This window comes from Balaenoptera borealis, assembly GCF_965194805.1.
Source record: "Balaenoptera borealis genome assembly, chromosome: 3".
NCBI classification, from domain to species: Eukaryota; Metazoa; Chordata; class Mammalia; order Artiodactyla; family Balaenopteridae; genus Balaenoptera; species Balaenoptera borealis.
The window spans coordinates 174,806,521-174,831,928 of record NC_138866.1 but is presented as its reverse complement, the minus strand read 5'-3'; the positions used below and the strand labels follow the sequence as shown (position 1 = coordinate 174,831,928).

At 40.2% G+C, this 25,408-nt stretch overlaps 1 protein-coding gene across 25 annotated transcripts in view; it reads right to left on the bottom strand.

Moving 5' to 3' along the window:
- MYO3A (myosin IIIA) overlaps positions 1 to 25,408 on the bottom strand; it is a 188,188-nt gene that overhangs the window by 71,607 nt on the left and 91,173 nt on the right. For 22 of the 25 annotated variants that reach the window (XR_014242597.1, XR_014242598.1, XR_014242599.1 and 19 more), the window contains exons 16-20: positions 15,173 to 15,271; positions 14,948 to 15,062; positions 8,726 to 8,852; positions 4,805 to 5,015; positions 2,445 to 2,592 (exon numbers count right to left, since the gene is read on the bottom strand). Coding sequence is in view for 16 of the 25 variants with exons in the window: in XM_082385245.1 (XP_082241371.1) it covers positions 2,445 to 2,592; positions 4,805 to 5,015; positions 8,726 to 8,852; positions 14,948 to 15,062; positions 15,173 to 15,271 (700 nt within the window). In the remaining 9 variants the exon portion in view is untranslated. Of the gene's footprint in view, positions 1 to 2,444; positions 2,593 to 4,804; positions 5,016 to 8,725; positions 8,853 to 14,947; positions 15,063 to 15,172; positions 15,272 to 18,278; positions 23,633 to 25,408 lie in introns of those variants that run through there. The other 3 variants (XM_082385237.1, XM_082385238.1, XM_082385239.1) reach the window with 3 other exon arrangements.

Below are 25,408 nucleotides of genomic sequence, written 5' to 3'. Positions count from 1 at the left end.
TCTTGAAAGCCTCTCAAGGATATTTTTAAAAGAGCCATATTAGAGTAGTTTCATTTGTAGCAAGCCCAAAGACAAAACAATTAAGAGTATTAGGATGATGAATGAAATTCAAGGCTATCAATCAAAGTGAACTGTAAACTACAATTTTATAAAAAAGTGAAAAGCAAATAATTATTGAAAGATATGTACACTGGTTTAAAGGGTAGTTCCAATAAAATCAGGTTCTAACCTCAAACCCCCAAAGAGAAGAATAATAGAAGTCTGCTAACACAAGTTGTTAATTAATTAATCAGATGGGAAATACACAAAGATGCACCTGGTCCCATGAAGCAAGTAATCCTAATAGATCCCTATCAAAAAGTCCAAACTAAAAAAAATTTACTTATTTCAATTTCTGGTTAGAATGGATTCTGTGAACATTGTGAGTCATTAAAGCAAGATGACATTGATTAATAAATATTTACTGAGCATTTGCTATATGTCAGGCTCTGAAGATACAAAAAGAATTAATACAGAATCCCACAATCCTTGACCTCAAGGAGTCTTCAGCCTAGTGAGAGAGAGCAAAAATGGAAACTAAATACTGTGATGTCAAATGTCAAATGTTTTTACTGGAGCATAGAGGAGGGAGGAATAAGAATAAGTCTCACTGATTTTTTGGATTTCAGAAATGAGAAATGAAATGTAACATAACATTTTTGGCTTGAGTAAGCTGGTGGATAGAGATGCCATTCTCTAAGAAAGAATATAAGTGGGAGGGAAAGATGATGAGTTCAATTCTGGATAAAGTTCTGGAAGCTGTCCTAATCAGGGGAGGTTTAGAGAGAGGCATGGGTTGGAGGTGAGGATTGGAGCATCCCTAGCATTTAGGGAGTAGGTGAAATATTGGAAATAGATTCTTTCCTAGTGAATATAAGAAGAGGTCAAATATAGAACTCATTGGGAGCTAGCATTTAGGGCAGTAATTGGCTGCACATTGGAATAGACTGGGAACCTTTAAAAAATAGTGATAGCTAGGTCTCATTCGAAGATATCTGACTTAATTGGTCTGGGATAGGACTTGAGCACTGGGATTTTACCCAAGTGATTCAAATATGTAGCCAGGGTTAAGAACCACTGATTTATGGGCTGGTGCAGGAAGAGTAAAGGAGGAAGCCATCAAAGAGCTAGAGAAACAGAAAGCGTGTTAGAGATGACAAAAGAGGGATTTTCCAGAAACAGGAATCTGTCAACAGGGTTGACAATAATGTGGAGACTAAAATGTTTCTGATACTAATGACTGATGAGATTAAGTAGGGCCCTTCCAGTAGCCAGATACTATGGACTCAATGTACCCAGGAGGGGAAGAAATCAATACTTTACAGTGAATGTTGAATATGTTTTCAAGGAGCCTGGCTATGAAGGGAAGAGAGAGGGCCATGGCTACAGACATAGCAGGCTGGAGAAGGGCTCTGTTTTTAAAGACTTTAAAAGATTTCATCATATAACTAGGCCAAAGGATGGCACTACTGGAGAGGAGTGGAGAAGGGGTAGAGGGAGAGGGTGAGAGAATGAGTATGTGATGAACAAGAATCTGGGGTAGATGAGAGCTGTGCAAACAGATAAAATCTTAAATTTATGTCCCTTTTTTGACCTAAGAAATGTCACAATCCAAACATTTTTTGTGCAACCACTGTTTTCAAAATGCGATCTCAAAGTAAATTTGCAATAAGGCTAAATATTTTGAATCAAAAGAGGTTCATGTACCTCTAATTTATCTCAAATTTAAACAAAAACCTCAGTTTTAATCAGTAAGCACAAAACAATTCTATATTATTTAAAGGAGAAATAGCACACTAAATGTTATAAAATACGACTATTTCTTTTAGACTTGATTAACTAAATAATTTTAACACTAACGTTTTGCCAAATGCAATTCAAGTGAGTTTCTGACTTTTGAAGCTGAATCATTATTACACACTGTACCGTGACAAAATTACCGTTTCATGGCATTTACATCAAATCCATTATCTTGCATTCTGCTGCCTAGCAACTAGAATTCTGAAGTTTAATGCATTTTAGATGGATATTTACATTTCAAACAGAATTTCAGCTATGCAGTCTACAGAAAGAGAAAGAGCTAGACACATCTGCTTACTTAAATTTCCAAAGGAAGCTTCTTTGTTTGCAAGGGCTCAGACCTGCTAAGTTTTGGAGAAGAGTCCAGTGAGTTTTGATGGAGGACGCTCAGCACCACGTTATCAAGACACACTAAATTCCTACCAGCTTTTTGCCTTGTTTTTGTTTTCATAATGAGCATGGAGAAAAGGAAATCTTTTTTTGGTCTTTATTAAATGTTTCAGGCTTTAAATCTATGATTTAGATCCTGCTTCATAGCACAATTCTCCACAGAACACACACACTGCATGCATCTATACTATATATAACAAAGCACCTCAACTTACCTGTTCCCAGGCGAACACATGTTGATTGAAATAAAACTGAATTTGTTCATTTGCAATGTTAATGCACAGCTGCTCAAAGGAATTTCTTTTGAAATTTTCAAAGCCAAATATATCCAGAATGCCAATGCTTAGCTCATCATCATTCCCACTGGAAGATTGAAGAGGCATTATTTTGAGTTCTTATTTATCTTCTTAGGAGGTAATTCAAAGCAGCATATCTCAGAGTCACTTTTGTGATTTAGCTAAGAAACTACTACCAGGACATAGAGTGAAAATTTTCTTTTCTTTTTTTTAATTTTTTTTTAACATCTTTATTGGAGTATAATTGCTTTACAATGGTGTGTTAGTTTCTGCTTTAAAACAAAGTGGGGGCTTCCCTGGTGGCGCAGTGGTTGAGAATCTGCCTGCCAATGCAGGGGACACGGGTTCGAGCCCTGGTCTGGGAAGATCCCACATGCCGCGGAGCAACTAGGCCCGTGAGCCACACCTACTGAGCCTGCACGTCTGGAGCCTGTGCTCCGCAACAAAGAGAGGCCGCGATAGTGAGAGGCCCGTGCACCGTGATGAAGAGTGGCCCCCGCTCGCCGCAACTAGAGGAGGCCCTCGCACAGAAACGAAGACCCAACACAGCCAAAAATAAATATTAAAAAAATAATAATAATAAATAAATAAATAAGATATAAGTCCCCAGTGGTAAAAATGCTATTAAAGAAAAAACAAAAAACAAACAAAAAAACAAAGTGAATCAGCTATACATATACGTATATTCCCATTATCTCCTCCCTCTTGTGTCTCCCTCCCACCCTCCCTATCCCACCCCTCTAGGTGGTCACAAAGCACCGAGCTGATCTCCCTGTGCTATGTGGCTGCTTCCCACTAGCTATCTATTTTACATTTGGTAGTGTACATATGTCCATGCGAAAATTTTCTTAATTGAAAAAGTTTCCCTCCACAGAACATTAACTACATAGCATTCATTTTAATATGCAGACAGTACAATATTTTCCTTGTACTACAGAAACTACTCCTAGAGCGAGTCATGAATCACAGGGAAATCCTAGCCAGCGCTCAGAATATAGTATGAATATGTTCAGTAAAAACCGCACCAGAAAAGCAAAAATTCTGTGAAAGAGTATTTAGTCTCTCATTTTAGGACAATTAAAACATCGTAAAAAAATAAAAAATTAAAAAAAAATAAAAATAAAAAACAAAAAACATCCTGCTAAAAATATTTTACTTATTTTAAAGAACTGTTATTTGGTTTTTAATTATCCACTCATAATTTTTAATATGGGACGAACAGTAACCTGGAGAAAGATATAAATATATATTAATTTATATCATAATGAAATACTTTAAAATACAATTAAATACTATTTTACAATTCAATATTCCAGATGCAATTTTTCCCCTGCTCCTCCACAATGGTTACCTCTGTTCACTAATTTTGAGGGAGAGTTAAGAACGTTATTCCTCCATGTTCTTAACTCTCTTGGATAGTCTGAATGATACTATGGTGTGGTGTGTATTTTAGTGGAAAAATAACAGTGAATTACACGCCTGAAATGTATGGGAAATGGCCTTTTATGCTTAGTAAGCAAGTGTGAAAGAGGTGATCTTAAGGTAGGAATCCACCATATTTTTCACATACAAATTTCTAAAGATTATATAATTTACAGGAGAACAAAGCTTTGGATGTAAATGTAAGGATATATCTCGGCACAATCCCTGGTGTACAGAGAGCACTCAGTGGTGGCTGCGATTTCAGATACGGTACTAGACAGGCCGGAGACTTAAGTTACATCTTGCATCTGTTATGGTCAGATAACACTACTGTTCACATCTTGCTCTATCACTTATTAGCTATCTAGAGCATTTCTTAACCAAATTTCATTGAAGATCACATGTACCCCTGCTGGGTTATAATGAGAGTTAAACTATGAAAAGAAAGTTTTCCTTTGCCTTGAAAATTTAATTCAATCCCTCAAAACAAAGACAAAGAACTGCTGAATAGAGATTCTCTACAAGTATAAAACGGTATATGCTTCACAGCACACCTTCTAATTAAAAGAACATATAAATTGACAGTAAGAAGTCACACTAAAAAATCACTTTCTATTATGTTTATTCATGTTGCTACAGTTTCTGTGTTCCAGCAGTTTTAAAGTTTTATAGCTACCTGATGCAATGAAGTGGCACCATTAGGAAATAAAGCAGAGCTTAAACTAGAAACAAAACTTGAATAATTAAATGACACCAATTAGAAACATTTTCAAAGGGACTCACAGATAAATCAGTAAATTAGAAAACAGATTTACATCACCTGACATTTGGGGAACAAGTTCTATAAAGTTTTTTACCTGGGTGATGCGTTGTGCTTCAATAAGCTGTTAATGCAATTGACTATCCAACTAAACAGGCGTCCATATAAAGTTTTCGCCGTCGCATCCCTGACGTCAGTAGCTTTCTCTACAGTATTGGGTCGTATGATGGTTTCTCCTCTAGTGACCACACAGTGGGAGGTGAGAGCTTCTTGTAGCTCATCTGCTTGAATGCAAAGCAAAGAAGCAGCTAAAAATAAATAAACGTGTTGTTAGAAGATATCATGACAATGAAGTCGTTTCCCAGAGAATGAAAATGTCTTAATTCACCTTCTTCAAATGACATGAAATAAACATGTGAAGGTTTTATAATATAAAGAGAATATCCTATTCAATAGGAGCCCTATGTTTCTTCTTGATCATCTTTCTCCGCTTATCTCGACTGGGCAGCTATAGGCTGTTGTATAATACAGCACAACCCAAACTGAGCTGGCTGACAGAGTGACCCTCCACACAAACCAGTGGTTGTTGAGGTGATGCCAAACACAATTTCACTGAATTATGTTAAAATATTTAAAAACATAATGAACAGTTTTGCTATCATTTGGATGCCATTAATATAGACACATTTTCAAAACATGGAAATTAATTGTAAAGTTACCTAGACTTCAGGGATATACCCAAACAAATGCATTTTAAGTAACTTTTGCAATATGGAAACAAACGAGCATAAAACATCTTGACATTCATATACTTTTTAATCATACTACTATTTTTCAGTTACATATGTCAGTGACTAAAGTTTGTTAAAACTTATTGCCCGAATATTTAATATTTAATTAAATATCAAAGGTAATTTTAACTCAGTGAACAAAACTCATTTTTGAATATAATAAACATCCTTAACCCAAACTATTACATGACAGATAGGCTAATTTCTCAAATCAGTCGTTCTCCTTTTAAAATATTTTGAACATTTTAAATTTAGTTTTAGCACTTGGGACAAGATATTTCTTGGTTATGTTGCTAAAATTGTTGAATCTTATTTAAACAAAATTATTTTTTCACAATGTAGAAGTAATATAAGCTTAATACAGAAATCCTACCTTCAGAGAAAACATTCTGAGTTTCTTTCCTTCTAGGCATGTTTATTACCACTATTCTGCACATACATTTTATCTTAATATCTTAAGCGTTTCCCATTTTGTTGAATACTGTTTGTTAATATAATTTTAATTTGCTGCATAATATTCTGACATATATCATAACATATCAATTTTTAAATTGTTGGATGTTTAGGTTGCTTCCATATATTCACAATTGTAAAGAATGCTAGGATGAATACTTCGGGCATGAATCTGTGTTTCTGTCTTGTATTATTTTCTTAGCATAAACTGCCTAAATTCAGCAATTGGTTGAGAATATAAACACTTCTACGCCTTTTGATATATACTATTTAGCTGCTCTTCAAAAACTCTGAACCAACTGTACTCCTATCAGCCAATTGAAAGTTAAATAATTTCAACACAATTTCATGGACACCAGGGATTATTATTTTAAAAAAGAATGCTTTCTTCTTTCAATTTGTTTTTGACTCCTAGCAAAGCTGAATACTTTCTTCTTTTCATATTTTTATTAGTGATTTGTGGCTCTTACTTCGTAAACTGCCACTTTTTCATTGATTTTCATTTTCTTATTTTGTAAACTGCCTCTTTTTCATTGATATATTCATCTCTTCCTAATCAATTTATAAGAGTTTAAAGAGAATAATGCTTTGATATATATGTTGCAAGTATTTTCCTTCATTTTTCATTTGCATTGCAATTTAATTTATTTTCCTTTTTTTGGTATGAAAGCTTTAATTTTTATGTAGTCAAATATCCACTTAAAAAATTATTTCTGCTCTTGGTTTTCTGCACATAAAGTCCTTCAAGTCTTTTCTCATCTCAGGATTATATAAATGCATTTTGTCCTGTATATTTATGTATGTATGTATTTATTTACTTATTTGCATTTAAACTGATAGACATTTGGAATACACTTTGGTATATGGTGTATGAGAAGGATTCAAACTCCCCCTCCTCCAAATGGTCAGCCAGTTGCTTGTCCCTACAACACTGATTCCCTAGTGATTTGTAATGCCTTTCTGGTAATTCTACTTCGTTCTGTTTCTGAATAATGTCTCCTATTGACTGGTATGTCTATTTCTATTCCCCCATTATTCATTCATTTGACATATATTTATTTATTGAACATCTACTACATGCCAGGCGTTTTACCTGGGGATATACTGCTAAGTAGAACCCCTTTTAAGACAAAGTTCTCTTCTTGATGGTCTTTATCCAGAGGGAATGAGAAGCTAATCAAGAAGAACAAGTGGGAAGATAGAGGGAGGGGGAGAAGCAGAGGGACAAGGAGGGGGAGAGGAAGACTGAGAGACACCACGGATACATGTGTTAAGTGGTTCCTGAATGAACTGTGGAGGACAACCTGGAAAAGTTCAAGAATTAATGTGGAATGAACAACTGGGTGGTCACTTAGTTCAGGTGAGAGGTGATGTGTCTTGGATGAGAATAATGATGATGGAGAGAAAGACAAGAGGTCATATTTGGGAGAGAGTTTTGGGATAGAATGGACAAAACTGGTGCCTGACTGAAACCGTGCACCTGTAAAATCATCTGGAAACATGGCCCTGGTTTGGAGATAATTCCTTGTAACTTTAATTACAAATCACTTTAATGTAAATTAGTAAAATTTCTATTTTCCGTGAGTGCTTTAATTAATTTTAACTATATTCATATTAATATTAACCTTCTGTGACCCATATGACTGTCTCCTGCTATACGGAAATGGGTTGCCAATCATCAAAATCATTTTTCAGTTTGGTAGTTTCTAAGTGTACTCATATTTACGACATAGTTCTATTGCAACTCATTCTGTTGGTTGCTGATAACTCTTGTAATTATGATCAGATGGTGAGGTTTGAATCTTATCATTGGCGTTTTCTGGCTATTCCTTCCACTTCTGATAACCTAATATCTTATGTGCCAATTAAGTTTTCTTTATATATGAAAAGCCAGAACAGGTTTCCCGGTACCTGCCAATCATTACATGCCAACCTCAGACGCTTGTTCTGTTGTAGTACCAAGCTGGTGGGATGGAGATGATGGGGATTTGGGGACAGATCCAGACCAGGATGGTTTGGCATCTGGCCCTCTGAAATTATTCTAAAATATCTCATTCTGTTCCTGAGTAAGTATAAATCAGAAAAAAATATATAAACAAAATTTTATAACATTATTTCCTGGGTTATGAATGAAACTTTAACAAATCTGGGATTGTGGGGGAATATGACAATACTAAAAATAAAAATCAGGGTATATTCTAGATTAAAAAGCTTTACCACTGGACGGTATCAGTGAGAAACCTTAAATGACTGAAATAATTCATCAAACTCTGCCAGTAAGAGAAAAGTTGATTTGAAGCAAATACCATGATGTACTTTTCTTGCATAGAAAATGACTCCAAAATTAATCAACCCAAGATGAATGCGTATAAAACATCCATCCAGTACGAAAATAAATATTCAGGTCTTTATTACTTATAAAATGATAGAGATGCCAAATTATTATCACAATAACAACTTTAACTCTTTTTCAGATCAGTTTGCTAAATTTTAATTACGCTTTCTGTGTTTTTACATTGAAATGTAAATAGTTCCTAAAATAATCATGAAAGCCTAGCCTTCAGAAATGTTTTCTACAGTTTATTTGTAGGCATGAAGATCTGTTTTAAATAGTGGACTTTGAAAACTTCAGTTGAGACAAATTGAATCTGAGTATTCATTTTTAGGATTCCATAAAAGTACAACTGCTTGAAGTTACCCCTATGTGACACTTTCAGTATGTCATCAGACTTTTTTTAGGAGTTCAGTTTTGAATGCAAGATAATAAAACTCACAGTTCTCCAGAGCTGCATGATTAGAAATGTGGCTCTTGTCAATCTGGTGCTCAGTTGCCACAGAAGAAAATTCAATGTTTCCAACGTTCAGGATTGCAGCCAGTATACTGTATACACTTCCAAGTTGCTGAAACACAGCACAGAAATATTAGCATCATTCTCCCCTTGAGTACAGCAAGGCAGTGGCTGTGGCTGCTGACAGATGGGGAAGAATCTTTAGGCTCCAGCATAACAAGATCATCCCACAGACTATGATGTCAAACTAAGAGAAGTCAACTGGCTTCCTTGGTCCTCTCATTCTCTTCAAATCATCGATGTTGGCTGAATTATGGCATTCAAGAATTGTAACTTTTCATGTATGTTGAATGAAGGCAACTAGGTATCAAATTATCCTTTTTAAATTATTATCAAATGACTAACTAAAAGGGACTTTTATGCCCCTCCCACCCTGACTAAAACCAATTTTTAAAAATAAAGTGTTTCATAGAATTCAACACTGTGTGATGCTTTAAATACTTTAAAGTTTACTTCACAAATATTATTTGATCACAACTGAAGCCATAACTGATAATCCAAAGAAAATGTACTAGCTTGTGATTTTAGACTGTTATAAGAAATGTAAGCAAAATTAAAGCAGGAGAAAAAAAAAGGCATTCTCATCTTAGACAAAAGACTTATGACTTTGTGCATAGGGAAACAAATCAAATTCCTGTCATGACACGATAAAAACTGCCTCTAAATGAGTTGACTCATAAAACTACTAATCATTTATTTTAAAACTGTGGCAGGAAAATGGCTTAGGAAATCATGGGTTTTGAAAAGTTTTAAGAGTTTTCCAATTTGTGTTATTTGTAGAGAATATCTGATTTTGATTTGCCTGTCACTTTGCCTGGCCTGTGCTGAATCACAAATGTACAAGTAAATTGTAAACCTCGAAATATTTAAAGGGAAACCTACACCATGGGTGCTGTTGACACCAACTGGAGAAAGACAAGGGGGGAGAGAGAGAATGAGAGAGAAAACAAGAGAGAGAGAGAGACACTCTCTGTATTGGAAAGTCACCAAAATTGCACAGCCGTAAAATGTGTAGGCAGCAAGCTGTGATTAAAGGATGTGAAAATCAAGCCATTTAACTTGATTGTGCAAGTTGCCTCTTTCCAAAATGAAACTGAAACAGCTACGGACAAAAGACATATCCAAACAAGCCAGTGAGATGACATTAAAAAAAATCATGAGTGGGATAAAAAGGAAGTAAACACCCACTCAGTTTAATTCCACTGTCTCCAAACCGGGACAGTCTGCCCTGTTAACTCTCTGAGGCTCTGCTTTTAGGGGTGGAGACCAGCATATTCTAGGAGAGTCACCTTGAACTGGACTAAAAGTCTTCACAAAATATTTAGCAGTGATTGTGCTTCAGCTCCAGAAACAGATGTTATGTTTTCCTTTATCCTAAGCTATTATGTTTGGATGTTCAGTAAACACTGAATATGTTTAAATTTGGAACATACAGTCTTACATAAATGAAATATGTTTGTCACTAGATGTTAACTGCTAGACTGGTTTCATTTTAATGTGACTAAACATTGCTCTACCAGGCAATGGAAAGCAGTTGAGGCAAATATAAGTGAAACATTGCCTCTAACAACTGGGACTTGGAAGTAATAAACAAACCAATTAAAAATGGTTCCCTACTTCTAAGATAGCAACCTCTGGGGGAAGGAACTGGTAAGAAGATAAGCTCTTCCGATGACGTAAAGCAGGGAAAAGAACTACAAAGGGGCCCAGCCCCAGGTCGGCAGCAGGAGCTGCTTGCCTGGCGTACAACATGCTTCCAGTTTGGAGGGTGCTCTGAGGTCCAATGAACCTCTCCTGTCTTCCCCCAACCAGGCAACCAATAGAGCCAGACTGCAGTCCAAAGGGGCATCTACCACTAGCAACATTCATCGTAGAACCAAGGATTGGAGACAGGAGTGGATGCTGTGTTTCTCTTTATTCACCGCATCCCTTTCTGCTTTAAGAGCCAGGATATCCGCTAGTGCTTAAATCAACTTGTCTCCATAGGTACAGGCTGTGGGTGACGGCAGGGTTGGAGGGAGGTTAGGGAGAGGGAAAGTGATGCAACAGACGGGAGGAGGCTGATCTGAATTTGAATTTTGGCAAACAGAAGTGAGGAAGATGAACCGAAAGCAGCCACAACCAGGAAGGGCTTGGGGTGCGGTAGAGTTAAGTTTAACTAGCGTCATGCCAGCCTGCTGGAGCAGCAAATATCCTATTTTTACTCCTGATGCAGCTAAGCTGGGTTTTATATTGTGCTCAAACATTCACGGGGGAACAAGATATTGGTCCTTTGAGCCAGATGAGAGCAAAAGACCCAGGTGGTCACCAACGATGCGTGGAACCTCAGAATTAGAGCATATGAACGGGACTAAGTCTGGAACAGGGTGGCATGTGGAATCACCCGGAGTGTCTCCCATGGCTTGTCTGAAATCTCTGGGTGGCAGTCATAGGTCACTTGGAATATGGCTGAAACTCATGCCATCCAAGTCAGGGACTTCCTCTCCCAGAGCTGAACCAATTCCATACACACTGCACTAGTAATAACAATATCTGTTTTATTAGGAAATGTATTAGGGTCATCTCTGGCTCCAAACGGTAGAGTTCAGATTGGTATTGTTCCCAAAATGTAGCCAGGTAAGGTTGACAGCAGTTTTCAGTGTCATATGATGTCCGCCACCCAGACCTCATGGCTAAAAGAAGAGCACATACCACTCCACTCTTCACGTGAGATATCCACAGTAAGTTCTATAAGCTTAGTACTCTCTCAGTTGTTCAACTCCTGTCCTGATCATTTTTCTCCCAACTCTCCAGCAAAGGCTTTTACTGACCCAGCAAACTGTCCTGTCCTCATACATCAATCCAGTCGCCCGCCAACCTTTGCTGCTGCTGCCACTTCTTGTTCTTCTCCTCCTCCTCCCCCTCCTCCTCTTTTTCTTCTTCTTTTTCTTTTGTGAGAGTGCAGTAGGGGAATAAGATTTGTATACTGGCCCTTTAAGAACCATGCATTTGTCTCACCTGCAGAAAGTTCTTCATAGTAATGTATTACAGCTAAGAGCAAAGTCTGCAAGCTTCCCTAAAAACCCTCAGAAATCTTAACAAACAATGGATTCTTTTTTTCCATTTTACAGCCTAAAGCTATTTAATGCATCAAAAGAAAGAAGGTCCGAATCATCTCCTTTCTGCCTAGAGACCACAGAACCACTGAGTTTCCTGATTTGAGCTGCAGTTTATAGAGTGGACAGCCAAAGTTCCAGCCAGGGTCCATGAATCTACGGAAAGAATGCATCCTTCTGGAATAAAGATGGTCAAGCTGGAGCCTCTACTTCTGAATCAAAAAGTTACTCAACTTTACCTCAAGACTTCCTGTGAGTAGAGTATTTGCCTAAGGATGCATTCAACCCTGGCTTGCCCATGAGTCTACAGTAATGCTTCTCTCTCTGGTCCATATAATTCTCCGCCTTCTGGCAAAAACTGGAAAGTCATGGTAATAATTCTTCTCTGGTCCCCAGAGGAGTTATTTTGTTTCAGTTGGTCCTGAGAGCAGCCTGCCAGGTCCCCTATGGCTCCTACAGCTCTCACCCACCCCTCCCCACAACCAGTTCATACATCTAGAAACTTAGTAGCAAAGCTTATTCAGAACTCAAGAATTCAGAGTCCTAACTTCTGGGGCTGTAAAGACGGCCAGGCAGGGAGCCTCTCCATCAAATCTGAATTCCTCTTGGCTACGGAGAAAGCCCACACCAGAAAAATTAATTCTAAAAGTTGAAATGTTTCCTGATGGACAAAGATTACCCTGGTTTACTTAAACCTCTCCTGAAGGTCCTAATTTCAAGGCAAAAAAAAAAGTCATTCATCTGTCCTGCTTCTCCAACCTCACCCAGCTGGCAGAGATCACACCTCATTCCCTAAGGTCAAGGTCTTAAGAATACTTCCTCTCAGGCCTGCAGCAAGGATACCCAAGGTGAAGTCAAAGGCTTTCAAAGAGAAGTCAAGACTGGGAGACCACCCGTCGTCAGAGCTGTCAACAGCAGAGGATCCGTATTTGGAGAAAATGCACTTAGCAGCAAACTTTTCTCTATTCTGAGAACAGGTACAGCTTTATAAATATTACTTTCTGGTGAGCAAATGCATCAAATGGACAAACGGTTACCGCTGACAGCCTTCCATTTTAGAAGGGAGGCAACAGTGCCTGAAAAACACGCTACAAAATTAGATTCAATAACCTCACTGCACATAATTTGAATGATTCTTGTCAAGTTTCACTTCTATCAGCATCTCTACATTTTACATCCTACTGATAAAATTTTCCAAACTTTTGGAGAAGAATCAGGTATTATTTTTAGCTCAGGCTCTTAGTAGAGATTTGATAACCCAAGAAATTTCAGTAAACTTCTTAAGCAGACACACTAACAGTTTCAAGTTGCAGGAGTGTCATTTATGAAAATGAAATTAAAATCCAACAAATTGCACATTACTTTCCTGTAAGAGTTCATCTAAAAGCCTGATTCATGTTCCGAGTGAAGTGTTCTTTTTATCGTAGGATTGAATCAACACAGCAAACAGTAAACTACTAAGAGCAGAGTCTGAAAGCTTCTCTAAAAACCTTCAGGAATCCCTAGTAAACAAGATACTTTGTTATAAAAATTAAAAAAACAACCTAGGAAAAAGAAAGAAATCTTTATTACTTAGGGATAAATTTATAGCCTTAAATACCTTCATTATTAAATAAGGAAAATGAAGAAACAGAGGAACCAAGTATTCTCCTTAAGAAAAAGAACAACACAAGAAACCAAATTAAGACGTTAATAAAAATATTTTAAAAATGAAATCAATAATACAGATAATGTGGCTTCAAAGGATGCCATCAAAAAAGTAAAAAGACAACAAAAGAGAGAAAATTTTTGCAAATCATACGACACTTGCATCTACAATACAAAGAATTCTTACAACTCAATAATAAAAAGACAACCTAATTAAAAAATTGGCAAAGAATCTGAACAGATGTTTCTTCAAAGAAGATATGTAAATGATAAATTACATGAAAAGATAAGTACACGAAAAGAAGTTCAGCATCATAAGCCTTTAGGGAAATGCAAACCAAAACCACAGTGACATACCACGTCACAGCCACTAGAATGGCTATAAACAGATAATAATAAGTGCTGGGGAAGATGGAGAGAAATCAGAACCTTTATACGCTGCCGGTTGGAATGTAAAATAGTGTGGCTGCTTTGGAACACAGTCTAGTAATTCCTCAAAAGGTTAAACATAGTGTTACTCTATGACCTGGCTCTTCCACCCTTGGTATATCCTAAAGAGAAGTGAAAACTCATGTCACACAAAAACTCAGACACGGATGATCACAGCAGCATTATTGATAATGACCGAAAAGTGGAAACAATCCAAATGCCCATCACATGATGAATGGACAAATAACATGAGGTATATCCATACAATGGAATATTATTCCTCAATAAAAAGAAATGAAGTACTGACACATGCTACAACATGGATGGACCTTGAAAACATTATGTCAAATGAGAGAAGCTGGTCACAAAGGGTGACATATTGCATCACTCAATTCATGCGAAATGTCCGGAATAAACAGATCTACAGTGATAGAAGCAGAGGTGGGATGGGAATGAGGAGGAACTGCTAATCACTAGCAGGTTTCGTTTGGAGTGAAAAATTTAGAACATGAAAATATTCTCAAAGTGATGACGGGGAAGGATGCACACCTCAGTGACTGTATTAAAAGTCATTAAAATGTACACTTTTAAACGGCTGATTTGTAGAGTATGTGAATTATATCTTAATAAAGTTGTTAGAAAAAGAAAACTGCACTAAAAAAGAATGCGTGACATGATCACATTTGTGCATTTACATAAAATTTTATATATATGTGGGAGATGCAAATATAAGTAAAATAAAAGATTAAGAACAGAACGAAATTCAGTTGTATCTCAAGGCCATGTTTCCTCATGCATAAAGTAAAAATTATAATTCTAGTTATTTCATAAGGTCGTTTCAGTAATTTAAAAATTATCCATGTAAAGCACTTAGCACAATATCTGACATATGGACCACTCAATAAATGCTAACTCTTAGCATCAGTGAGGACAAAAAGACACTTCCTAAAGAGGTTCAAATGTCTTCCATGCTCACCTCCATTGTAAAACCGATGACTTTGAAACACTGCTCAATTAATTCATATTGGGATTTATAGAAACTATTATTCAACACGTCCTGTACTGTTCTGATGTGGTCATTTTGCAGGTATCTGGAAAAAAAAAAAAAAGAAAGGACAGGTAAAAATCTGAAATTAAGTGAAATGAGTGATTAAGTGAAAAGTAGAAGCATTATTTACGAAAGTTCAAGCTGCTGGGTTACCTGGGAGGCTTATTTTCCGGCAATTTGTAATGGGCTAGTTTCTTCTTTTCAGCTAAACCAGCATAGATGTAGTAAAAAATATGAAAATTTTTTTCTCCACTGAAAAAAACAAGCCATTTTCAGGAAGGTGGTTAGTAAGAACATTTATTCATCGCTAAAGTTTCTTGGCAATATAATTACCAGAACGCCTGTAAGCGCCACCAAGCACTTCCCAGAACACTGGGTTCTGGCCCTCTGTGGTTGCGACCCGTCGCTCTTTTCGACCACCACTGTCAGCGGATTGCACACTCTGCTAAGCACCTGTCTGAGCCATTCAGCGGATATCTGTGTGTCCGTCAGGCATTGTTCTAGGCACGGGGAATACAGCTGGAGCAAGCAGTCAAAACGCCCTGACTTCTTGGCGTTTCCATGCCAGCAGGAGCCAACAGAAAAAGAAACAAAGTAATAATAACTAGAGCATGCCAGGCGGTGGTGGGTGCTGCAGTATCTCATTTACCTGCCATGACCCTCTCATTTCACGTACAAGGGAACTGAAGCTTAGAGGGGACACTAATCTCACCCTCAGGTCACAAAGTTGATGGCCAAACTGGATTTAACCAGGGCTGTTTGACTCCAAAGCCCACATCTTTAACCACCTCGTTACACTGTCCTTCTGGGGCTCAGTTTTCTCACTTGCATGAGAAACCTGTTCCTTACGAATCTCAAGTTCCATGACTCTGTGGTTCTACATGTAAACAGCCTTTCCAAGACACTGGAAAAGTACAGTTAAGGAGTGTGGGTCACAGCAAAGTGAGTCTCTGTTTCAGGAAGTTCCACAACACACTATTGATACTAGGACCCCAGGGATCCCTGCTTCTCCTTCCCTTGTCTTCCTTTTGCTCTGGAGAGATCTGAGATGGACCCCACTTCCTCTCCAAGATCAGGAAGTTCTCTCCTGGCTTACAGTTTCAGTCTCCCTTTTCCTTCTTCCATCTTAGGGAAGATGGTGCCCTTCCAAAAAATAGGGACCAAGGTAAGAAAACGGGTTTTGGACAATGAGTACAGGTATACCTCGTTTTACTGCACTTGGCTTTACTGTGCTTCACAGATGCTGCAATATTTACAAATTGAAAGTTTGTGGGAATGCTGTATCAAGCAAGTCTATTGGTACCATTTTTCCAACAGCAATGACTCACTTCGCATCTCTGTGGTAATTCTCACAATATTTCAAGCTTTTTCATTATTATGACATTTGTCACGGTGATCTGTGATCAGTGATTTTGATGTTACTGTTGTGATTAGTTTGGGGAGCCAGGAACCTCACGCTCTACGGACAATCTTATATAGACAGTGAACTTAATCAGTAAATGCTGTGTGTGTTCTGACTGCTCTACCAACCGGCTGTTTGCCCATCTCTCTCCCTCTTCTCTTCCCTGAGACATGACAATATTGAAATTAGGCCAATTAACAACCCTACAATGGCCTCTAAGTGTTCAAGTGAAAGGAAGAGTTGCACGTCTCTCACTTTAAATCAAAATCTAGACAAGATTAAGCTTAGTGAGGAAGGCATGTCAAAAGCTGATAGGCTGAAAGCTAGGCCTCTTGCAACAAACAGTCAGCCAAGTTGTGAATGCAAAAGAAAAGTCCTTGAAGGAAATTAAAAGTGCTACTCCAGTGAATGGTGAGAAAGCAAAACAGGCTTATTGGTGTTATGAAGAAAGTTTTAGTGATCTGGACAGAAGATCAAACCAGCCACAATATTCCCCTGAGCCAAAGCCTAATCCAGAGCAAGGCCCTAACTCTCTTCAATTTTGTAAAGACTGAGAGCGGTGAGGAAGCTGCAGGAGTCTGAAGCTAGGAGAGGTTGGTTCACGAGGTCTAAGGAAAGAGGCCGTCTCCATAACACAGCAATGCAAGGTGAAGCAGCAAGTGCTGACGCAGAAGCTGCAGCAAGTTATCCGGAAGATCTAACTAAGACAATCAATGCAGGTGGCTACACTAAACAACAGATTTTCAGTGTAGACGAAATAGCCTTATATTAGAAGATGCCATCTAGGACTTTCATAGCTAGAGAAGAGAAGTCAATGCCTGGCTTCAAAGGACAGGCTGACTCTCCTGTTAGAGGTTAAAGCAGCTGGTGACTTTAAGCTAAAGACAATGTTCATTTACCATTCTGCAAATCCTAGGGCCATTAAGAATTATGCTAAATCTACTCTGCATGTGCCCTCTAAATCAGCGGTCCCCAACCTTTTTGGCACCAGGCACCAGTTTCATGGAAGACAATTTTTCCACGGACCGGAGTGGGGCAGATGGTCCAGGCAGTAATGCGAGCGATGGGGAGTGATGGGGGGTGATGAGGAGCCATGGGGAGCCATGGGGAGCCATGGGAAGCGAGGGGGAGCCATGGGGAGCGGCGGGGAGTGGCGGGGAGCCATGGGGAGGGATGGGGAGCCATGGGGAGTGATGGGGAGCCATGGGGAGTGATGGGGAGCCATGGGGAGCGATGGGGAGCCATGGGGAGCGGCGGGGAGCCATGGGGAGAGATGGGGAGGGATGGGGAGCCATAGGGAGCGATGGGGAGCCATGGGGAGCCATGGGGAGTGATGGGGAGCCATAGGGAGCGATGGGGAGCCATGGGGAGAGATGGGGAGCCATGGGGAGCGATGGGGAGCCATGGGGAGTGATGAGGAGCCATGGGGAGCGGCGGGGAGTGGCGGGGAGCCATGGGGAGAGATGGGGAGGGATGGGGAGCCATGGGGAGTGATGGGGAGCCATAGGGAGCGATGGGGAGCCATGGGGAGCCATGGGGAGAGATGGGGAGCCATGGGGAGCGATGGGGAGCGATGGGGAACGATGGGGAGCCATGGGGAGCCATGGGGAGCCATGGGGAGCGGCGGGGAGCCGTGGGGAGCCGTGGGGAGCTGTGGGGAGCCGTGGGGAACCGTGGGGAGCGGTGGGGAGCCGTGGGGAGCTGTGGGGAGCGGTGGGGAGCCGTGGGGAGCTGTGGGGAGCCGTGGGGAGCGATGGGGAGCGATGGGGAGCCGTGGGGAGCCATGGGGAGCGATGGGGAGCGATGGGGAGCTGTGGGGAGCAGTGGGGAGCGATGGGACGCGGCAGATGAAGCTTCGCTCGCTCGTCCGCTGCTCACTTCCTGCTGTGCGGCCCGGTTCCTAACAGGACTGGTACCGGTCCACGGCCCGGGGGTTGGGGACCCCTGCTCTAAATGGAACACAAAGCCTGGATGACAGCACATCTGTTTACAACATGGTTTCCTGAATATTTTAACCCCACTGTTGAGACCTACTGTTCAGAAAGAAGGTTCCTTCCAAAATATTATAGTTCATGGACAATGCACCTAGTCACCCAAGAGCTCTGGTGGACAACAAGATGAATGGTTTTTTCACGCCTGCTAACACAGCGTCCATTCTGCAGCCCATGGATCAAGAAGTAATTCTGACTTTCAAGTCTTATTATTTAAGAAATATATGTTGTAAGGCTATAGCTGCCACAGACAGTGATTCCTTTGATGAATCTGGGTAAAGTCAATTGAAAACCTTCTGGAAAGGATACACCATTCTAGATTCCATTAAGAACATTCATGATTCATGGGAAGAGGTCAAAATATCAGCATTAACAGGAGTCTGGAAGAAGTTGATTCCAACCCTCATGGATGACTTTGAGGGGCTCAAGCCTTTATGGGGGGAAGTAACTGCAGATGTGGTAGAAATAGCAAGAAAACTAGAATTAGAAGTGGAGCCTGAAGATGTGACTGAACTACTACAATCTCATGGTAAAACTTGAACAGCTGAAGAGTTGCATCTTACGGATGAGCAAGGAAAGTGGTTTCTTAATGTGGAATCTACTCCTGGTGAAGATGCTGAGAAGACTGTTGAAATGACAACAAAAAACTGAGAATATGACATAAACTTAGGTGATGAAGCAGCAGCAGGGTTTGAGAAGACTGACTCCAATGTTGAAAGAAGTTCCACTGTGGGTAAAATGCTACCAAACACCATCGCAGGTCACAGAGGACTCGTTCATGAAAGGAAGAGTCAATCGATGAGGGAAACCTCGTTGCCTTTTAAGAAGTTGTCACGGTCACCCCAGCCTTTAGCAGCCACCGTCCTGATCAGTCAGTAGCCACCAGCATCAAGGCAAGACCCTCTACCAGCCAAAAAATTACAACTCGCTGAAGGATCAGATGCTAGCATTTTTTAACAATAAAGTATTTTTTAATTAAGGTATGTGCATTGTTTTTTTAGATGCAATGCTACTGCACACGTAAGAGACTACAATATATTGTAGACATAACTTTTATATGCACTGGGAGACCAAAAACTTCACGTGACTTGCTTTATTGTGATATTCACCTTATTGCAGGGGACTGGAACCGAACCTACAGTATCTCCAAGGTGTGCCTGTATTCAGTTGAATTCGAGATGACAGCAAAATATCCAGGTTGCTGGAAATGAAAAACATGAACTTGGGGACTTTCCTGGTGGCGCAGGGGTTAAGAATCTGCCAGCCAGTGCAGGGGACACTGGTTCGAGTCCTGGTCCAGGAAGAGCCCACGTGCCGTGGAGCAACTAAGCACGACTACTGAGCCTGCGCTCTAGAGCCCGCAAGCCACAACTACTGAGCCCACATGCCGCAACTACTGAAGCCCACGCACCTACAGCCCGTGCTCCGCAACAAGAGAAGCCTCCGCAATGAGAAGCCCACGCACCACAAGGAAGAGTAGCCCCCGCTCGCCGCAACTAGAGAAGCGCAGCAATGAAGACCCAATGCAGCAAAAAAAAAAAAAACCACATGAACTTGGGAGACAGCAAGAGGTACATCTTTGGCTGTCAATCACACAGAGCTATCCACTGAGCCATGATGTCAGAAGAAATTGCTAACTGTGAGAATATATAGAGAAAAGAGAAATGCTCCAAGAACAGATCTTTGATGAGTATACATTTTGGGAATGGATGGATAAATCTAAGTCAGAGAAGAAAAATTCAGAGAAGAGTCCAGTCATGGAAGCAAAGACAGGCGAGCATTTCAGGAAAAGGGGCATCCACAGGTTCAGATGCTGAAGTGAGGATGGTGGCATCCTTTAGAGCTGGCTGTGTTCGTACCTTCTACGCCCCCAGCCATTATTTGTGGCAGTCACTAGTAATACTTCGATGAACATGAGCGTTGTACACAAGCAAGGTTAGAACAGAACAGAAAGTTTAGTTCTTGTCTTTTCTCACCACAAAATAATAAAATTCCTCTAAGACGGGCACAGCATGTAATTTAGTTTGCTTTGTTCTAATGAAATCACATTGATTGCTCTATGTGTCACACCTCTAATGCTTAAATGATGCAGTGCACAATTAAAGGAGTGACTCATATATGCAGACACGCGTAACCGGTGGTGTTCTCTCTAATTATCAGCTTACATTTACTGAGGACTGTAATTTGACAAGACCTGGAGATGCTATAGGAAATATACTGACCTTTGGTAGATAAACAATTAAGAGAATTAAAGGAACAGGAAAGGAAGACACCTCCAAAGATTACCCATCTCATGTTCTGCCTTAACTACATCCTTCAAGGCACAGAATCTTCCATAGCAACCCACACACGCTCGTGTGATTAGTGGTTCCCAGGTCAGAATGGCCTGGGAACACATGTAGGGGCTCAGCAAGTCACCAGATTGTACAACAGGGATTTGAACTGTGTGGGTCCGTTTATATGCAAATTTTTTCAATAAATATTTTTAAATTGTGTGTAGAATATCATGTACAAGACTTAAAGTGGAGAACCTATCTTTACAGGCATAAGGGGAGTGACAGTTAATATAAAATTAACAATGCGCTACGATTCTTACTCTTTTACCACTCTGCTTTCAAAGAATTACTTTATTGTACAGAATGCCTCTCTCTCGTAAATGGAGAAACTGCGTATCAGCCTATCAACACAAAGTAGTTTTCTAAAACATGTACCAATGCTTCCATTACTGTATGATGAATATGGCTGTAATATGCCTTAAAATTTTATAAGATTCACTCATTAGTGTATCGGCTGGGCTATGGTGAAGCAATTGTATCGATGACACCACGTGACATAAGGCAACCATACCGCTGCTTCTTCCTTATCAATGCACGAATCGTCCCTGTAAGTAAATATGAATTTCTTCTTCACATCATCTTTTCATTTTTGATGTTTAGTGTTAGTATAACACCTACAGTGTTTTGGATCATCTAAGACAATACTGATGTAGGTACCGACAGATGATTCATCTTGTAAACAGACGACATAAACTTACAGCATCAGTAGAGACAGTACAGTACTTTCACTGTATTTTCTCTTCCTTATAATTTTCTTAATAACATTTTCTTTTCTCTACCTTAACTTATTATAAGAATATAGTATATAATACACATAATATACAAAATATGTGTTAACTGGCTTATCAGTAAGGCTTCTGGTTAATAGTAGGCTATTAGGAGTTAAGTTTGAGGAAAGTCAAAAGCAGATTTTTGCATAAGTAAATAAGGAGATTTTTGACGGCAACGGGGGGTCGGCGCCCCTCAACCCCCCACTGTTCAAGGGTCATTGTATTCTCTGGCTCTGGCCCACCCCTACTGCGGAGCCTCTAATGCCTCCTCAGGGTCCCACTCAGCCATGCGCAGGAAGGCCCTCCAGGCTGTCTCATGTGCCCTGGACCCTGGGGATCACCGTGCAGCCAAGGCCTCTAACGCCTCAAATCTACGGCAAAGTCCTCACAAGGGTGCGACTCACCGCACGGGTGGAACCTTGGACTATTCGACAAAGGGGCCTGCAGTGAGGCGTGCAAAGCCAGCGGCGCAGCCTTGCATTCACAGGGCCCCGTGAAGTGCTCACGACACAGTGCTTCTAGCGTGTCCTGGTTAGTTACACCTCCCTCCTCCAGGACTCCCTCCTCCAGGACATCCAGTCTCCTGGATCCCCCCCACCCCGACCCTCGCCGTCTGCCTGCTCACTCTCCGCAGGTGAACTCACTGCCTACTTTCCCGCGAGTTCAGAAACCAGCCGGTGACGGCGATCAGCAAGCTCCGGATGAAAGCATGCGTGGCTCCCGGGACACCACGCGCTGCTGTACACGGGAATCCTGTCTTACGGCTCTATAGCTCCCGGGCCTAGAACAGCTCCTGGCACTTAGTAGGTACTCAGTAAATATGAGCCACATGGGTGGATGAATGAATGAATGGTGGGCTCTGGAGTCAAACAGAGAGACGTGGCTTCAAACCCCAATTCAGTCACTTATTAGCTTTTTGACATTAGGCAACTTATTATAATTTTCTTGGTCTGTTTCCTCCTGTAGAAAATAGACAATAAGCCCTGTCATATCGCTGAAGGAATTAAGAGAGATTATGGAGGTAAAATGCCCAGCACAGTGCCTGACACAGAGTAACTGATCCATAAATAATATTTTCTCTTTCTCCACAGCAGAGAGCACACATCTGCCATTTGGTTGATGTCTCCTGCAGCATCTGGGAAAGTGCTGGGCATGTGAGAGACACGCAAGCAATGCTTGCTGAACTAAATTGCGGTAACAGGAGAAAACTGCAGTGAAACAGCAATCATTTATATTTATGAGCATTTTCTAGCATTGACTTCTGTATGCTCATTTTCTTCTTGGAAGTGAGTAGCCTCTTTTTAAAATTTCCTCTTTAAAATCACCTACATTTAGGAAAGGCTTTAAGTCACAACTTATACGACAGCAGCAACATGAGAAATATCATCAGTATAAAACTAAGTGTGGTCAGAGATGGGGGTAGGATGACATGAGTAGAGGCAAAAAGAGAAGAAAAGAATTTATTCCATTCAAAGAAAGGGTAAATTCCTTTAAAAAATTGTCTACTCTGATTCTTCTCTGCCACCTCAGATCCATTCTTCACTCTTCTTTGCCTTGCTCTGTGACCCCCAAATCTAACCTCTACAGACTGGGGTTCCTGGGCTCCCTTGCCCTCTGGCTTCCAGCTGGGTTCAGCCAACAGGGAGCACAGGTAGGAGGCTGGAAGGAGGGAGAAGAGGTCGAAGTTTTCCTCCCCTCACTTGCTCTCTTTCTCCCAGTAGCTGTACAGTTGTCCCTCAATATCCACAGGTTCTGCATCCACGGATTCAACCAACCGGATCTGTGGATGTGGAACCTACGGACACAGAGGGCTGACTCGGCATCTGCGGATACGGCAGAGGGCTCTGGAACCAATCCCTCGCAGGTACAAAGGGACGACCATATTCCTTTAGGCAGCAGCTCCCGACAGGCAGCAGTTCTCCACAGCCCTACTTCTCACCAGGCTCTGCAGTGTGGTCCCTCCTTCTGCCCTTCAGACCCAGCGGTAGGAATGATTTCTCAATGCTGTTCATCTGTGGGTATCTCACCGTTTATTCTTGGTTCTTCAATGCCCTCTACCTCTGTAAACAGTCCTCTCAGTTAAACCCTCTGAACTGGTTCTTTCCTTCCAGTTCCTGAATGACAGGGTACATTTATATTTATCATTTTAAAAAGGACCTACTAAGAATTCTTCTATTATACCACTGATACTTTCATTTTTAAAGATCATTAAAAAAGCTTCTCTAGAATTTAACAATGCCAATTCAAATTAAGTAAAATAAAAAAACAAATGTAAAAAAACCTGGAAACATGGAAGAATTATAAGGCAGATGTGCTTGAATTATAACTGAGATATATTTCACCCTGATTGTAAATTGGAATACTTTTCCCCAATAAACAATGTTGTAAAACAATAATCCTTTAGGCCAGCTGAAAATAAGCTTACTTTCTTAATGGTATGCCTACAATATGGTCCTATTGTGCTATTTCCTGGACCATACGGTGCAATAGTTCAATAAGCGTGAACGAGATTATCTGTATGGTTACAAATCCAGAGTCTCACTGTGTAGCTGCTCACATCGTACTCTACGTGGATGGCGCTGCAGCACACGACTCCAGGCAACCCGCTGCGATGGTGCCCTTGACACTGTGCAACATGGCGGCCCCATCTAAATCCCAATAATTCAGCGTCTTAAGTGGACATTCCCCAAAGACCTGAAGGACAGAGTCTTACACAGTTATGAGAGCAGGACAGATTGTTCTGAGAACCAGTTAAGTCTCCACACTTGCATAAGACCTGGAGGTTCCTCCAGGTATGGGTGGCAAAGGCACTAACATGCATGGCCACTAAGTTCTGGGCCCCAGCACACCTTGATAACAGGAGCTGCTGTTTACTGACATTTTCAGTGTCCCATGTACTGCGCGAGATATTATTTCTAATCTTCACACAACTATCAACACTACTACTGCTAATAAGGGCTTAAACTTCATGGGGTTCTTTCTATGTGCTCTTCATTGCACTAAATACTTTACAGGCATGATCTTAATAGGTAGGTACCACTGCTCTCTCCTTTTTAAAAATGAAAAACTGAGGTGCAGTGAGGTTAAGCATTTCAAATTCTAACACACAGTAGGTTGCAGAAACAAGATCCTATAAGGGTCTTTAAGGTTTAAATATCTTACCCAAGGTGGACCACATGTCAGGGAGCCACAATTCAAAGCCATATTTGCCTAAAAATCATGCCTGACATTTTTGGAACTGAAGACCAAAGGATAATTTTCTACACCAAAGGCTGAGCTCAGAGGTTGGCTCCAAGCAACTTATATTCACAATTTATCATAAACTGAATGATAGCAAATTTGAAGGCACTTATAATTAAATACTAATGTACTTGTACATAAAGGAAGCTTATGTTCCTGAGAATTTAATGTACAACACATAACTACAATTATGTAGATATGTTTGGCATAAAACCAACATAAGAAAAATGGAAGACTCTAAATTGCCACAACTTTTTAAAAAATAATATAAAGACCAGGGTACAAATTCCATGTTGTGATTAGTTTTTTCATAAGAACAACAAACAAAGATGTTTTGGAATCATGAGGACAGGAGAAAAATTTTGTCATTCAGCTACAAACTGCCAAAAGGAACTCACTCAACCTAAACATTCCAGAATATGGTGTTGGTGGCTTAAATCAGCAGGCAGGAAAAAGAACACTACAATAAAGCCCCTTCCTGAATCCTTTTTTTGTTTGTTTTTTGGTCCCTTGTGTGTAAACATTGGGAAGCACAGAATCAACACAAAGATCTATTATATATACCAGCACTTAAAAGAAAAAAAATGACTGTTATTTCTAATTAAATTTCATACTTGTTTTGTGTAGAGAAGTATATTCTCTCCTACTTC